The following is a 17,213-nucleotide window of genomic DNA, read 5'->3' as shown; positions in this document are numbered from 1 at the left end:
GGGCACCGCTTTCTCGCAAACGTAATGACGACACACTTCTCGACGCACAATTCAAGACCATTCTTCGAGCACCAGGACTGGAACGTGCACAGAGTGGCTTGAAGGCGGAGTTGATCTGTCCGATTGTGGATTGGTAGGAATAGCTTAGCGTCGTCCGCGTATAGTAGGTGGCTGCCAGCAGGGAGAATATTTTGTGATATCGTCTGACACCCTTAAAAAATGCAGTAGTTAAAATTTGATTTTTTTATCTGTACCAGTTTCGTCACACAAAAAACCCCCACGTCAAATTAGGAAAAGCAATTATAGCGTTACGTCATAAAACTAAACGACCCTTCTAAAAAAAGCCATTCCTTTTCTTGAGCGTTTCGCCAGCATACCAAAACTACAACCACTTGCCACCGATTCCCTCCCCCCCCCCCCCTAGGGTTGTTACACAAATAAATAGTCCACGCTGCTTACCTGAAACCCATACCTTGGGATGGTGTTTTTTTTTCCCCTAGTGCCACTGGGAACATTCCACTCGCCGGATTTTACCACACTCACCCAAATTCCTCTGACGCTACGGGCAAGAAATGTCATCATATTGATGACGTGAAGTACCGCCGCCACGAATTTGTCTTATAATAGAAGTTGAACGCATGGTCCGCACGGTTGAACGGGTCCCGCGCGAGTCATGATCTCATGGTGGTAATATTTTGCCTAAACTATTTTTAAGACCTCCTTTCGCCGCACGGTCGGTCGGTGTGCATCGGGACCTGTAGAGGGCCGATCGGAATGAAAGTGGTTCCGCTCAAGGACGCACAAGGAGGAGGGAGAGTTCTTTCTTTCCCGGTGGATGGCGGCATGAGTGCTTTTTTTGTTTGTTTGTTTGTTCTCATGGTAAAACTATTTAGCTACGGTGCATGTGCATTCCTATCTTCATGTTCAGTTCGTCCGCTGGGCAGAAGGGTTCGGACAAGGTAGCTTGACATTTTAAAAATGTCATCGGTTTTGCTTTCTTGAGCTGGCTTCTTAAAGACCATTGCTGAGGAATCAAGATTTCGTTGGAGTTTAATTTAAGAAGAGACTAGAATTGAACATTTGGTGCAATTAGATTTAAAAAATAAATTAAAAAGAAAGTACAAGAGTTGGTGCAAAGTTATTACGTTTTTTTATATAAATGAGGGTCTCGCAAACACCTTTGATAACTAATCAAAAATCTTAATATTCAGTTAAAACAAATTTAAAATTTTAAATAAATTGCTAAAAAAAGTAAAACTTTTTGAACTAACAACAGTACAAAATTAGTTTACAATAAGCAGTTATTACAGGGTAGTTTAGAATAAATTAAATAAAATAGTTAAATTAAATATAATATACTAACAACATCATTCACGTCACGAATATTTGTCGTTATAGTTGAAATAAAAACCCTCTGTAATGCTTCAGCACTCTGCAAATATGCAGTCCAACTAATAGAAGACACTAAACCGCTGACCAAAAGAGAAAAAAAAATCCGACAAATATTAAAGCAAATGCCAAACATAACGACTGTCCAGCCATGACGTCCGTTTTGACGGTCAGACCCCCCGGCCCGGAAAGGCCTTCGCCGGTGTCCGGATCAGGTGGCACGTTTTATCGCTTGCTTGCCACCTTTCATTATCTCCCTGAACTTATCCTCATCGAAAGCGACGCTGACGACCGGTCAAGGAGACAGCGAGAGAGAGAGAGCCGCCCGCCGGGAGGTCCCTGTAAGATATTTCATGCCTTACCGTAAGTGAAAAAAAAACAAACAATGGTGCGAAGTGGGTCCATCATTTACATTCCAACTCGCTTGTGAGAGACCCATTTTAGTTGGATGATTGTGGATTGTGAGAAGAGAAACGAATACTATACCAACTGACCAACTTATGTGCCCTTATGTACCTGAGTGTAAGTAAGCCTCTCACTGGGCCACCTTTATTTACAAGCTTCTCACCGGTTCTACCGGTTGAAACGCGTACAAACACTGAGACCACCTCAACAAGGGTCTCGTTTGTTGGAGGGGGTGAGATTTTTTTGTGTTGTTTTATGTACAAGCAGACGCAATCCGCTAATGGTACCAACACACGCAAAACTACTTTGACACAGTTTCCGAGGCCGAGCTTTTGACAATGTCTACGCTAGACGTCAGTCAGACGCCATGAGCTTTATTGGGTGCTACGTAAAGTTACGATGGAAAGCGTTTTGAGGTCTTAAATATTTTGCTTTTATTATACCGGCATTTTTCATCCGTTTTTGTTTATATTTTTTACTTATTTACTTATTTAATTTATTTGATTTAATTTAATTTAATTAATAACTCGATTTGTCTCTCTTTCGCCCTTTCATCAGATCAAACATATTCGATATGGACCTGCTGAAACAGAACGATTGGATCGACTTCTCCGAGCACGAGTACCAGCACAGCCTCATACCCACCAACAGCCGCACCGTGGCCGATGTGCAACAGTTCACCGGTGGCAACATAACGCGCCGGATCGAAAATGGCGTCTTCCAGAACCCGCGGGCGGCTGCAGCGGCCCGCGCCTCCCGGCGCAATTCCATCACCGACTCGAGTGCGTACGGCATGCGTGGACCGATGGTCGAGATGGTGGGTGATCACGCAAACGGAACGGCCACATTTACCGTGCTGGGCCATGGGCCGGTCGGTTATGAGGAGGGAGCATCGGCACTGCCCGTTGGAGGTATTCACGATCCTTCCACGTCGAGTGATGCGAACAGTGAGTTCGAGCGTATGATGCGATACGGACGGACGGATCCATCGACTGCCATTATCAGGGATAAGATCAACACGGGATCTAACTTTAGGTGAGTTTCTTTTAGTTTTTATTTGTGAAGTACTGGGCGTCTCCATTTCGATCTGGTTAATCGTGATCGACCAGGCGTCTCCATTACGAAGTCAATTTTTATCTCTTTTTTAGTAAATGAATTAAAATAAAAAAGAAAATTTAATTAATCTATTTTCTTCTTCTTTTAGAGTATCGGATGCACGACAACACAAAAACACCGCCTTCACCATCATTAACGAAGTCCAGCCCAAGTCCAGCTCGTTCGATTTGGCCGGTGGTAACAGATACTCCCCGTACCGTGACAAGCACCGGCTAGCATCCTCCCGCATCCTCTCCGCTAGTTCCGCCACCCACGGTACCTCGAACGTCGGTTTCTACGGCTACGGTTACGGTGCTGACTTTACTGAAGACGGTTCCGTGAGTGCCCCGCACGGCCAACGACGGCGTTTCAGCAGCTCCGAACTATCGCTCAGTACGATCGGAGGAGGACGTACCAAAGACGGCCACCCGGCCGAGGGATCCGCTCGAACGAAACGTCCAACAAAGTCGAAAACCTCGCTCTCACTAGCATCGAATCCGGGCCGACGGCAGCGAGGAGTTCTCGAGGTGATCAGCAAAAAATCGACCGTGCCAAGTGCCAAAGTGACAATCATGCAGCCGTCAGAGGATGGACGATCGATAACACCCACGCCGAGTGAATCGGGCCTCTCTGGGACGGGGACGGATGGGGATCGAATATCCATCCCGGAGCATCAGCTAAAGAACATGAAGCTGTTTGGCTATAAACCATTCTCCGGGCGGCCTACCCTCTCTCCCGTGCCGGATAAAGGCTCGATGGAAAGCTCTCAGGCTGATCTAAAGGACGGGGCGAGTGGTGGTAAGGAAAGTGGAAAGAAGGGAAGACCTGTTTTTAACATCCGAGGACTTCTAATGTCACCTCGATCGAGAGACAAAAGTAAGGAAACGTCACCGGCCGGTGCAGAAGATAGCAAAGAACCTTCCGTCGAACCACCGCCGAAACCATCGGACAGCAAAGAACCCGAATCGCAAGCATCACCACCGAAAAAACGACGCTTTAATCTCGCCCGTGCTATCATTGAAAGTGCACGCAAAGGCGGAAGCGCTGAGCCGGAGCCGGAAAAAGTAGTCAAGCAGCAAAGTGTAAAGGAAGAAGATAGTGGCGAGAAACGGAAAATGGCACTGAAGATGAAGTTTGGGATTGTGCGGTCGGGCGTACGAAAGGATTCGGAAGGGAACGGTGTGAAGGAGAAGCGTGCGGATGGGAAGAAGGGAAAGGGCGTGAAGACGGCAACAAAATCGGGAGCAGCAACAGCAACCAGTGCAAAGGGCAAAAAGAAAGCTGTCTCAAACAAGAAGGGATCAAGATACGAAGAAGAGGACGATGATTATTTTGATCCTTACAGGCAGCGAGAACGAGAGGAGGAAGCGAGAAAGGGGAAGAAGTCCACCGGAGGTGGTGGAATGTTTAAGAGTGCTCTCAGCTACGCAGCCAGCTTCCGGACGCGTAGTGATCGTGCTGGAACGGCAGGTCCTGGAGGACGACGGAAGCCAGCCGATGCAGATCTTCCCAAAGGCGCTGTGAAGGGAGCTGCGAAAGGCGGTGTACAGAAAGGAGCTGCAATGGAAAAACTGACCCCAAACGCCCGTCGAAGAGATAAGAGTGCGAAGGCAGGAGAAAAAGACACGCGAGGAAAAGCTGGAGGAACAGGGATGAGTGGCACGGGGCGCGTGAAGAGTGGGAAAGCACAACCAAGTGGCGCTGCGGGGAATCGAGCGAAATCGGCTGCCGGTGCACGCGGGAAGCAACTCCGACGAAGTAGTTCAGCCGTTGGACTCGATCCCGGACAACTTCGGCGAGCGAATAAGCTTTACGAGAAGAATCAGAAAGCTTCCACGGGGGCCGGAGGTTCAATGGGGGCTGGGAAGAGTGGACGAGGGGGGAAAAGCAGTAGCTCCCTTATCCAATCGAAAGCGAACCGTCACTCGGACAACGATATGGCTGGGTCGGGCGGAGGACTAGCGAAAAGCGATAGCCGAGGGGAGATGCGTGGAAAGACGGCCTCCAAAGCGATGGATGGTGCGGGATCGGACGCCAAGGATCGGATCGAGAAGCGTGACTCGGAGAAGTCACTGAAGAAGAGTGATAGCAACAAATCTCTCGCGACAATGGGTGGAAAACCGAAGAAAAGTGACTCGAAAAGTTCGCTTATTAACAAGCGTTCAGATTCTCGTTCGAGTCTTCATCAAACTGCTGCTGGTGGTGGAGCTTCAGGTGGGGAGGCTTCTACAGGTGGTGGAGATATGTCCGGGACAGAGCTTGGAGGTAAAAGTCCTCTGAACTCGCTCACCGAGGGAGCTCCAGAGGTGGGAGTTAAATCAGCTCGACCCACACCGAAACTCCAGAGCAAAGGATCGCTCCTTAGCTTGATCAGTTTGAAGGGCAGCAAGCGCAACTTGGATCGTGGCGCTGGAGATGCTGGACAACGTCCCGACACTGCCACAACTGCAGCTACCGCAGTTGACGGTGCGATGGCTTCCTCAACGCGGCTGCAGTCCGCCTCAGTGCGAAACGCACCAGGGACGGCCACCTCGGGTGGTGAGGGAGCGGCAGAAGATACGGTCGGATCTCGGGCGGCCGGTATGAACGAAAAGCCCACCAGCACGAAACCACTCCGTAGGATGATGAGCCGTGGATCGTTACTCTCGATCAAAAGTATAGCTCACGCACGATCCTTCACGAACATTCGGCCACCGACGGCAGCAGGTGCTGCAGGGGCGGTAGGAGAAGGGGAGGCCGGGAGCGGTGGTACGATGGCACCGCAAACCATGCAGAAGGTGCAGGAAGGTTCCCAGGAGCACGATGATACGACCGACACGGAAACGAGCCACGGTGGTGGTGGTGGTGCCGGTGGTGATGGACAAGGATCGATGGGAGTGGCCACACACGAGCTGACGGTGGCGGGGGACGGTGAAGGTGAGAAGGTTTCGAACGAGTACAACGGAGAGCACCGGATGAAGTCACCGATGGCGGAGCACAAGCAGCAGCAGCAGGGTAGCCGCAGTCCGGGAATGGATAACGTTTCAAGTGCCAACACGGAGTCGATGCGTGATCGGACGATGGGTCAGGAGGGAGCGGGTGGCACCAACAACAGGTGGGTGGTACAATATTTCCGCATATCTTATCTTATCACATTCTCACACACACGGGGGTTCATCGCTTTAAGGCTCGTTGAAGTCTAACGTCCAGTACGGGAAGGTGGTCGTTTGTCACCTATTCTTCGAGTGTGCGCGCTATTCTCCTACATTTGTCTGGGTGTCAAATGAAGCTGATTGGTTCACTTCGTTCCTTTCTTATTGATTGTAACATTAAAATTATTTTTGATAAAATTTAATTACTTTTTTTTGACGAATTTTGTTGTGAAAAAAGATTTTAAAGAAATAGTATTATTTCCTTTGTTATGATTTTAATTACGTATAATGAAACTAATGACACAACTTCCTACCAATAATTACCCCTTTTTTACACGATAAGAGAGAAACACACTCACACACACACACACACACACACACAGAACTCAACTCATTTGTATTCATAAATTGCAAACAATTATCTACCCTACTAACCCACTTTTAAATCGCTCGACCTGTGTCTCGCTCAGGCACCATTTAAGTAACGTGACGTGATTAGAGGTAGCTCCGGTTTGGGGCTTTCCGAGCCATCCTTCACAGTCATGTGTGTGAGTGTGTATGGCACGCTCGTTTAAAAGAGAATTATACGTTTAGCGTACAAAAGCGTAGGGCAAAGAGTGGAAAAAGCGTTCCCCTGTCGGTGAATTATGCTGCCACAGTTCGACCGGAAGTGTGCTCATGCACACTCGTGCGCCTAAACTTACTGCTGAAGGAAATTTCGCCTCCTTCAGGTGGTACGGGATTTTCCTTTCTCACTCTCAGCCTTTGCGAACCGTAGACCTGTAGGTAGTTAGCAAATTTGCATATTTCCGTCACCCGCTTATTAGTTGGGTGGTTCTTATCGCCGTGTGCTTGCGCTGGGTGGCACGCAAAGCAAATTTTGAAGGCTCACTGGAGGTTAGTGGAAATCAGATGGGTGGGGGGGAGGTATATCCCTTTTTTTGCTTATCGAATTTGTAGCCACGTATGTACGATGTATTGGTAAATGGCTGTCGGCAGATATAAAGTGCACTTGAGTATTCTTCTCGGGCTGCCATTTTTGGCTCTCTGTGACTTGATTTTACCCGTAGCAAAAGTAGTCAGCTCTGCGTACGGCGGGTCGGTCTGAATGGGATTTGATCCTCGGCGGTGTATTATTGCCTCGGCCACCGGACCGCCCCAAGCACTTGATTTATAGTAAAGTTGATAAAAATTAAAATTATTTTAAATATAGAGTTTTGTCGTTATATTATTAGTCTCTCTCAAAATTATTGCAATGTGATGTTCTAGTTTATCTTTGTGATGTTCTAATCCTCCCAGCGCATGGGTAAGTGCGTACATTATCAACGGCTACTATGACCATATCATCTGAGGACATTACAATAAAAGGTATTTATTCCTCCGTCCTTTGAAGCCGTTTCCATGCCAACTAGCTTGGTTTGTCATTTCATCTAAGGAGCCTGCCATAAAAATGAATCCTATTGCCTCATGAACCCCTGTAACGCATCAACATTATAACGTTAGTAACAGGCAATATTAAACAAATTGTTCGTGATGGTAATACACGCAAAATTTATTTAGCAATGTTGATGTGATATCATTAGTAACTTGCAATTTTAAATAAAATTCCTATGTGAGAAAGTTTCAAGTTTATAGTAACGCCTTAGCGTTATATTTTAAGCATCTGTGTAAATTTAAAGGAAAATAATACTTTTCTATTTTTTTCCCTCCATTCTGACATTATCATTTGCGGCCTCATCTTGTCAGTTTAAACTATCATTTCCTTTCCCTAATTATACACAACAAATTAACCTGTCTTTGTACACTCCGTATAACTAAAGTGTCAAATCAAATCACGCACATCAGAATGCAATTAAAATGTTACGCCCGGTGAAGATGTTACTGAATACGCAACAGTAGTAGTTAATCAAGACAGAGGGAAGAATTTGACGCGAATACCTTGGTTGTTTCCCTTTTTTTCCCTAGCTGAGGTGGGTAAATTCTTTAACTCTCTTCCATTTTCCCTTGGAATGCATTTTAAAGTTGTAAGGCCTTGTGGTTGTGCATTACCACTGGGGAAAAAGGCCTTACGAGGGGCGCTAGCGTGACAGTGAAGTTTGTTGCAGTTATTTTATTCCGTCCTGCCCCTGCCCTGTATTTACTCTACCCGGTCCCTGTCGCCGTCCTGCCTTGTAAAATAATTCACGAGACGTGATTTTGCATTTGCATTTTTCCGTCCCGACTGTTGGTGTTGGGAATGCAGATTTCCTTGGGTTTGCAGGTTTTTTTCTTGTTATGTTGGCTAGGAATTGGACCTCCGACAGAGAATGGTGGCGAGCATGTGTGAGGGCTTGGTGTTTTTGTTTTATGTTTATTACACTTCCTGCCGAGGTTTGGGGTTGGGCTTGTTGACGCCGTAGTTCAGGGTTTTTGTGCTTCGGCACGTGTGTTTGTATGGGTATGTGGATTTGTTTGTACACTCTTCTTGTGGTATGTTTGTTGAGAAGAAAAAGTTATTGTAGTTGCAAAATGAGGCTAATGCTTCTACGCATTACAAACGACTGTCATTACACTTGAAGGAAATTGAGTCCAACATGATAAACAATCCAATCATTGTGATAGCCCTCTCCATCAAGCTTTTGCAGAGCATTAACAGCACTTTACTTTGTTTACAAAATTGTGGCAAAAACGGTCCCATCATTAATCAATCTTGGTCCGCATTTCGCACACCGGAAGACGCGTCGCAAATGATTAACGGTGTACCGTGTCCACCCTTGCTTCTCTTCATTTGTTGTCCCCAAAAATTTCGTCTGATTCGGGACCCCTCTAAACAGTGTCTTCCAAAGCAGGCCCCAAACTGGCATCAAAGTCAAAGTCACGCAATGGTTGGCCGGACGGGCAAAGTCACGGGAAGTTCCACCACACTCACCACGGCGATGGTCATTCAAGTCAACGAAACCCCGCTTAGACCTTGCCCGAACGCTGGTCAACGATCGATCCTTTCGGTTTCTTTTTATGGTTCGCGGCGTACTCGTCGAAGTCGCGGAAGGCCATTTACCGGGGATGACGGGCAGGGAGGAAAAGGAATGGGAAGCAGCGGAAAAGTGTCACAAATCGATTTCTCGTCCATTTGCCACTTTCCAGTCAGTCGTCAGCGTTTGGTCAGTGGGGAGATAGTGGGAAAAAGGCAGTAAAATGGGACAAGGAAGTCAACAATTTTGTATTTTACAGGAATTGAATATTTCTTTTCATTTTCTCCCATTTTTTTGATAAGATTTACTTTTGTTTTTTATTTTTTGTTTATTTCTTTAATTTTTGATTTGGATTGTAAAGCATTTCTTAATTTTTTTTGATAAATATCTATCTTTTGACAATACGGCTTCTAGCCGTCATAATTAATAAATAAATAAATATCTATCTTTAAGGTAAATATTTTGTACGCATTAAATATTTTCATTTTATGGCTTTAATTTTCAATGGTTCATAAATAATTTTTCAATTTTTTAAACTTATCAAGATGGAAATATTGAACGATAAGATACCTTTTTAATATAAAATTATGTTAAGGTTCTTAAAAAGGCTGCTTAAATTGAGTAACTTTTTCAAACAATTTGACCGTTAAAACGAAGATATGCAAATTGCATAATTTCAGGAGTTTTTTTTGTGGGTATTTTTTCGATTTTGACAGGCACGTGCACAACGTCAAAGCGTTATTTTACTTACAATTCATAGGAAAAATTGAATTATTTTTTTAACATTTTCCACCTACTTTTTTATCCACATCCTCTTCAGTTTCCTTCTCTTTTCCCCGCCTAAAAAAACGGGGAAAGTCTTTGCCCCTTAAGTATAGTTGATCCCACTGTCCACTGTACTGACCCCTAGCACCGGGAAAGAAAAGAGTGAGAGTGAGCCAGCAGTAAGAGAGGTGGAAATTTATTCAATTTTCCCCCCACCATTAGTGATGGACCACACACAAAAAATAACACAAAACAGGCGCACAGAAAAATCCATAGCATAAAAAGTTCCCAGGCACAGTAAGCGTTCGAACGAGAACGGGATAGAGATTTGCACAAACAAAGCAAACAAAAAAAAGAACTTCGTCCTGAAAGCTGGTCTTGTAACAAATTTGAATTTAAAATACCCGATTTTTTTCTGTTGTTGTTACGATACATTCAATATTTTGCATTGATTAGGAGTGTGCAAAAAAAAAAGAACCCGGGCAAAAAGGACGGAAGAGTGGAAAGGTGTGTGTGTGTCCTTAGACGAAGACGTAATCGGCACGAGGAGGCTAGAACGGTACCGAAGAGGTTCACCAGGGCAAGGTTCGGCACTGTCGCTTGGAGTCTCTGTTTACAGTCGCACCAACCACAAACACCGGGCCGGTCGGTTCGTCCTCGCCGAGTGCATATTGCTGGTGTCTTGACCATTGACTTTGAGTGGTCTGGTTTTGATCAAACGCGTACTTACGAGCTACGATGCTTATCGCTTATGTCACTCGTGTTATTTTGGAGGTGTCTTAAGCGCAGAACGATAGTGTATTAGAGTGGTGGGCTTGTACTTGCAGTTTAAAAAGCACGTGCAGCGCGTCCTTTTCGGTGCGATAAGACAGTTCCGTCCGCCATTGCTCTACTTAGAAGCCGGGCTGGCGCGACTCTCAGCAACATTCTCGTTTGCTGGTGTGATTATATATTTTTCTTTATAATTATTCAACAAACCTGTAACGTGTGCGCGAAGCCTTTGCCGAGTAGCTGTATTAGTGCCGGTGCTGGTTTAAGTGTGTATTGCGTGCTTTTTTTCCTACTCTTTCCCGCTCCTCCCATTGACGACCTCATTTTTATTTTGCCCATCAAACGACGCGCTTCACAAGATCGCTCCGGTGTGATATCTTGCTTCTTTGGCGAATAATTTTTCCGAGCCTTTCGCTCGTGCTCGGAAGGAATGGGACTAAACTAGAAAATAAAAGTTGTGTACAAAAGTGGGTGTGTGAGTGTGTGTGAAAAAGCAACGCAACAAGACGATATTGTACCACCAGAACGACCGGAGCGATGAGGAGGGAACGAGCGTACGATGGGAACCGACCGGTGGTCAGCAGAGAGTCCTCCGTGTACAGCATTTCGCTGCACGATAGCCAGAGTGAATTAATTCGTACGTGGCACAGGTTAGCAAAACGGGGTCCACCAACCATTTCTATATACTAGTGTGTGTGTGTGTGAGTGGGGGGAGCAAACTAAACGAAAAAAAAAATCGCTAGACGGATGCGGATTAATCAACCCCGTTCGAAGTAGCGTTCAGTAGCGTACGGGCGTGCTTCCCAACAAGTCGCAACAGGGCTTCATAAAAATTCTACCGCCCTGCTGTACAGATTAGTGGTTTGCTTAAAATAGGCTCCATTAGGTTCTGTTTTCTTCTTCCTTTCACCCGGATCTTAATCGAGTTAAGAGAGCGAGAGGGAGAGAGGGAGAGTCCTATTTTTGGACCGGTGCGCATTTCGGTAAACGGATACTGCGTCGTTTGGGAACGTTTGGTGTGGTGTGTTAATTGAGATTAGGCAGCGCCTGTACTAGATCGCTACTGAAGAAGCTTCTTATTAAGCACAGGTAAATCGGTTCATCCTTAGGTGAAGATAAGCGAAAAGTTGCCTTGCGTTGCGTGTGCTCTAACAAGGCGAACTATTGTCGAACGGGCGTGTGTGTGTGTTGGGCTTTCGATGAACGGGAAAAGATGCTTGCTTATCGCGCGTGTTTCTGTTTTACTGCTACTTTTTAGTGGTAAGCAGGTGAAGAACAACGGTAAGCGGATAGCCACATAACGAAAGGCAAACAAAGGTTTAGTACTCAGATTAATGTCCACGTGCTGTGTTTGATTGCAATGGTGGTGAAATTGGAATGAAAAGCGTGTTTAAATTGTATTAAACTGTGTAGATCAACGCTGAATATTTGACTGTAAAGCTATTGTTCGGTCAACCTGAATTTAAAAGAACAAACTAAGGTAAAGAACTTCATTTCGGACAGTGGACTAGAACAAATACAAAACAGTTCGTAGCATAACTGTGCAAGCACTTATTTCAAGAAAAAAAACCCTCATAAAATGATGATTAAAATAATTATTCTGATAAGTTGTAACGAAAACAAATTTCTCCTTCCATTTTACATCCTTTTTCTTGTTAACTTGAAGTTTGTGTAAATAATTTTAAATCTATAATGTTCACAATAATGACCTAAAAATTTGACGTAAAAACTGACGAAAACTGTTATTAAAAAAAAAAAAAACAAACTAAAGGGGGAGATTAAGGGGCCGGTCCGGTGGCAGAGGCGATAACGGCGCTGGTCTTCAAACGGCTGGACCGGGGTTCAAATCCCATCTAGTCCGGCTTCTAAGCTAAGCTGAGCTGAAGCTGAAGCTGAGCTGAAAGAAGCTAAGCTGAGCTGAGTGGACAAAGCTGTGATGAGGATGCCGGAGTTATGGCCTACCAGGAAGGTGCGCAGCGAGCTCGTTGGCTGGTTCAAGTAGTGTCAGACCTGAGAGAGATCGGATGCAGTCGGGAGGTGGAGGAAGCTCATTCGAATAATTATGTTACGAATCTTGTAAATATCGTCTTCCCTTTCGACAGATTGGCTATAAGGATTAGGAAGTCAAGGACGCTAGAAATGGTAGGTTGAAAAGAGGTTTAACTCTTGAAGTTGTAAAAGATACTTATGTTACGGACTGTAGGACCGTCGGATAACTAATCCTTGGCGGATAATTGGCTGAATCAATGTCCTTTGATTACGATTAGTGATGATTACGTTTTGGTCAAACAAATTGCATAATTATAAGCGCTGAGACAATTTTTTGCTGGGGTGATAAAACGCCTTAAGGATGTTTGTTACTGTATTTTGATTTTGAAAAAGGTTTAAAATTTTATGTTAACCAAGGTATGGCTTGGGAGATCTTCTTCTTCTTCTTCTTTCCATGGCGTAACAATCTCTTAAGGTCATGCCTGCCATTGTTAGCTTACTAGACTTATTGCGGCCGCACAGTTGAATAGTCAATCCTAAGTATGAGCGAACGGCTCAGATGAGATTTGAGCCCCAGTCCGGTTTTGTGAAATCTGACGCCGCTGTCGCATCTAAGACCGGTCCCACCGTTCGTCGATTTTTTTTAATCATTTATTTATAGAGGCTTCGGGTCTTTAAGACCTCATTCGCTTCTTCGTTCGTCGAATTGACTATAAGAATAAGGGAGTCAAGGAAGCCAGAAATGGCAGGTTGAGGCCTCTTGAAGTTGTAAGGGATACTTGTGTTACGGACTATAGGACTGTCGGATAACTGATCCTTGAGGGATTTTTTGCTGATTAGGTATCTTTTATCTAGTGCAACCGCCTGTGATGTATTATTACATTTTTGTCTTGAAAATTGCATAAATCTAGGCGCTTAGCCAAATGATGTTTGTTATTTTATTTTGATTCTGAAAAAGGTTTAAAATTGATCTCATTCAAAGCATGACTTAGGAGCTCATGAGGAACAAATATGTGGCCGGCCAATTCACTAACTCTCCAGCTAGGGGTAAATTAAGAGAAGAAAGCCAAAAATGGCATACCAAGACTTATCGAGGTTGAAGTGCCAACAAAATTGAAGGTTTTTGATCCGATAGGGTTATACTTAACTTTGAAGGTAGTAAATTATAATTTTGGGGCTTGAATGTTATCTAGAAACATTCCAGAATTCTTTCAAGTGTGAAAAGCCGATGTTAATATTGTAAAGCCAATAAGAAAATAGAAAAGGCCTAAAATAACGTAAGAAAGTTAAGCAATTTCTTTGACCATTTCGTTTTTAAATGCAATAAAACTTTTTTAAAATAGCCTCACCACAAAAGCAACAGGAAAACACGTTCGCAAACACACTACGCCACTAATGAGCATTGCAGTGAGCGCTATTTCACCCATCGGCTCATTTTATTGCGTGATTTTATTGCCTCACAAATCTTACGGTCCTGTCAAATTATAACGCGCTTCCGTCCACCACATCACGTTGCGCATTGTTATCCCTAGCACGAAGCTACCGAAAAGTTTTGGGGCTACCGTAAAAATAGAAAAGCTTCCAGCTTGAAGAAAAAGAAGCGGAGGTGATTAGTTTATTGGCGGGGCAGATGTCGGCAATTTATTTGTAACGCTCGAAAAAACATGACCCCAAAAATGAATTGCATTCCATGAATTGCACCACAGCCTTTGGAGGGCATAGTTTCACAACACATGCCTGATTAGTGAGGTTGAAGCGAAAGTCAAACCAATGCCGACTGTCCCCCAACCCAGCCAAGGATTTCTTTAACATACCGAAACGGTATTTTTCCATCTTACGTACCTTCGTTCGCTATAAACTGAATGCCGATGACGTGGAAGGGTAGAACGAGTAACAAAAAGGACCCTCGCAAAAGGTCCCACCGTCCTTGAGCCTGCTGCTTCTGGCGGTTTTACGCGACAGCAATGCCGTGCTTTATGCACACACGCTTCACGCGGCTAGCAGCAGTAGGGCCCGTGAGTCGGGCAACCGTTCCGTCAGTTCGCTTGTAACCGTCCAGTCCGGAGCACGCACGTGTGACCCGCCAGGAAGCCGTTCGGCCCGTTCAGGGACGCTCGCATAAATTCGCATTCGCATCACGTGGCACCGTGCAGACCGACCAGTGGAATGGACAATAAATTTTAATTGTTTCCACTTGACACTTGGCCACTGGAAAGGCGGAAGTACGCGAGTCGGAACGGGAAGCAATAAACGTTTCAACACTTGGTGACAGTCTCTTGGAGGGCTTCCTGTGTGTGTGTGTGCGTTTGTTTTCATTCCTTGTAACGTTTTAACCAAACTTTGCGTATCTCTCTCTCTTTGTAGCGACGAGTTTGACGAGGACGAACAGCTCAAGTGTTCGAAATGTTGCTGTGCCGGCTGTGCACCCTGCTGGACACGGACCTGCCTACCGTTTAGGCGATGCTTCCGGAGCTGCAGCTCGTCGTGCTGCGGAGGTGGTCGGAGTCGCCTCGGCAAGCGTAAAGCGGACGGTCAGCTGGCAAACGAGAAGGGCCCGACGAAGGCGACGTCGGACAAGGAACCGGGCAAGAGTTGCTGGGACCGATTGTTTGGCTGCTGCCGACGGTGCCGTAACTCGAAGACGGCACCGGAATCTACCGCGATCGTACAGCGTGCACCGGCTGCAGCGGAATCGAAACCAAAGTCATCCTGCTGGCAGTCACTCAACTGTTGCGCCAGCTGTCGTCGGAATAAGTCCCGTGAGCTGGTGGTACGCTTGCATTAAACGAATCAGGTGGAGACTATTCACTAATCTACTAATCTACTAATCCAAACAGCCCCGTTCCTCGATCGATAGCGATCCACCGGCGGAAGATCAATCTAGATGTCGCACGTGCTGGAGTAAGCTGCTGTGTTGCTGCCGACCGAAACCGGCTGACGACGGCAAGGGTACGCAGCTCAAGCGCCACAAGATGGAGGAACCGGTCGAGATGGAGACGGTGAAGTGTTGCTTCTGCTTCAAGCGCCAGCGGCCGAAGGTGAAGGCGAAACCGAAGAAGAAGGTTCCGGTAAAGTCAACGTAAGTGATCCTGTGTCCACTGAACTTCCCCACTAGCTCAACTGTTGAAATGTGGTGTTCGGGTTTTTGCAGCTTCAACTGTCTGAGCTGCTGTATGATGTGCTGCAAGAAGAAGGGTGACAACCAGAGCCGGCGGACGAGCAATCTGAGCAAGAAGCAGAGCATTGCGCCAACGATTCCACCGGAGGTAAATTTTTTGTAGTGTTATCCCAACAACTACTGAAGAAGGGAGGAAATTGGCGCACATAGAGCGATAGTGAGGTTGAATTTAAAAAAAAATTGCCGATCGTGATTGGAGATCTCTCAGAAAGTCTACGAAGAGGAGGAGTATACACACTTAGAATAAGCACGATATCCGATGGGCAGGTCTCAACATCAATGAAATCCAGAGTTCAGAAGCGGAGGGAAAGCCTGATCCTATGAAGCTGTATCATGATAGAGATGCTCCACTGTAGTCGCCGAAACAAGCTCTTAGTTCTTTCGTGACTTAGGCTATTAGTCGTTCCTCAGTTTTAGAGTCACAAGTATTGGAGGAGGTTTACAAATCAAGATCCTTAGATCTCTTTTGGACTCTAACCGAACTTAACTGTTTTGGATTCATAATATCTTGAATGATTTCTTCGATCTAGGTGGTAAGTCTAGCTCTGGACAAAAGATCCCATTATTCTTTGCTTAATGCATGGCTTCTCGATGAATACAACATTTCATTTATTTATTTATTTATTTATTTATTTATTTATTTATTTATTTATTCATTTACATTTGTCTGCTACCTGGCTTAATAAAGATTAGTGAACCTAACATAACAGCTAATAAATTACACAATATTACAACAACAGGAAAACAAAAAAACAGGAAAAAGAAAAAACTACCGAAAGCTCAAAGCTGGAGAGGAATAAAGGAAAGAAGAAGATAAGGCAGCGAACAGAAAAAAAATACTAATTGACATGAAGGGAGGATACAACACGAGACCGGAAGGAGCTTACAGAGGTATTAAAATCGTAATGAACATATAATCGATTAAACCATCTGAAACAAGAGAGGAGTGGGTCATTGAATCAATACAAAGAATGACGCGTTTCTAGGAGGACAAAGAATGACGCGGTAGGAGCATATAAACAGACAAGGGAAAGCAGATCCGTAGCATCAGTAGACCCTCAAAGCATGGCGCCAACGAAACAAGCCTGAGCGGTGTGGCGTCTCACATTTAAGGAATCTAGCCCAAGGAGTCGATTCCGAGTTTCGTAGCGAGGTATTGATACATTACCATTGATCCGTCTGAGTGCAACTCTTGTAAAATATTTTTGCAAGTTCTCAATACGGTTGAGAATGAAATGAGAGCGTACCAAGCTGCAATAGAGTGTGCGTAAACAAATTGGATCACTGAACTCTTCCGCTAAACGAAGGATGAAACCAAGTGTGCGGTTAGCTTTTAACAATAGATTGTCGAAATGCTCCTTAAAGTTCAACCTGCTATCCAGTATAACCCCAAGATAACGAATAGAGAAAACACGTAAAAGACGAGTATTAGACAAAGAGTAGTGACAAGTAACAGGAATACAAGAGTGAGTAAAGGAAATGATAGAATATTCATCGAGACATAGACAGAGAAAATTTGACGAACACCAATCAGAACAT

At 45.0% G+C, this 17,213-nt stretch overlaps 1 protein-coding gene across 1 annotated transcript in view; it reads left to right on the top strand.

Annotated features, from left to right (window-relative positions):
• LOC118505926 (protein stum) overlaps window positions 1–17,213 on the top strand; it is a 33,537-nt gene that overhangs the window by 12,985 nt on the left and 3,339 nt on the right. Inside the window, exons 4-8 of the mRNA XM_036042426.1 lie at window positions 2,353–2,829; window positions 2,999–5,983; window positions 14,861–15,266; window positions 15,334–15,575; window positions 15,648–15,762. Of these exons, the coding sequence (XP_035898319.1) occupies window positions 2,353–2,829; window positions 2,999–5,983; window positions 14,861–15,266; window positions 15,334–15,575; window positions 15,648–15,762 (4,225 nt within the window). The remainder of the gene's footprint in view (window positions 1–2,352; window positions 2,830–2,998; window positions 5,984–14,860; window positions 15,267–15,333; window positions 15,576–15,647; window positions 15,763–17,213) is intronic.

The sequence above is a fragment of the Anopheles stephensi genome, chromosome 2 (assembly GCF_013141755.1).
Source record: "Anopheles stephensi strain Indian chromosome 2, UCI_ANSTEP_V1.0, whole genome shotgun sequence".
Lineage (NCBI taxonomy): Eukaryota > Metazoa > Arthropoda > Insecta > Diptera > Culicidae > Anopheles > Anopheles stephensi.
The sequence above is the reverse complement of the archived record's forward strand: the minus strand, read 5'-3'. Positions and strand labels throughout refer to the sequence as shown.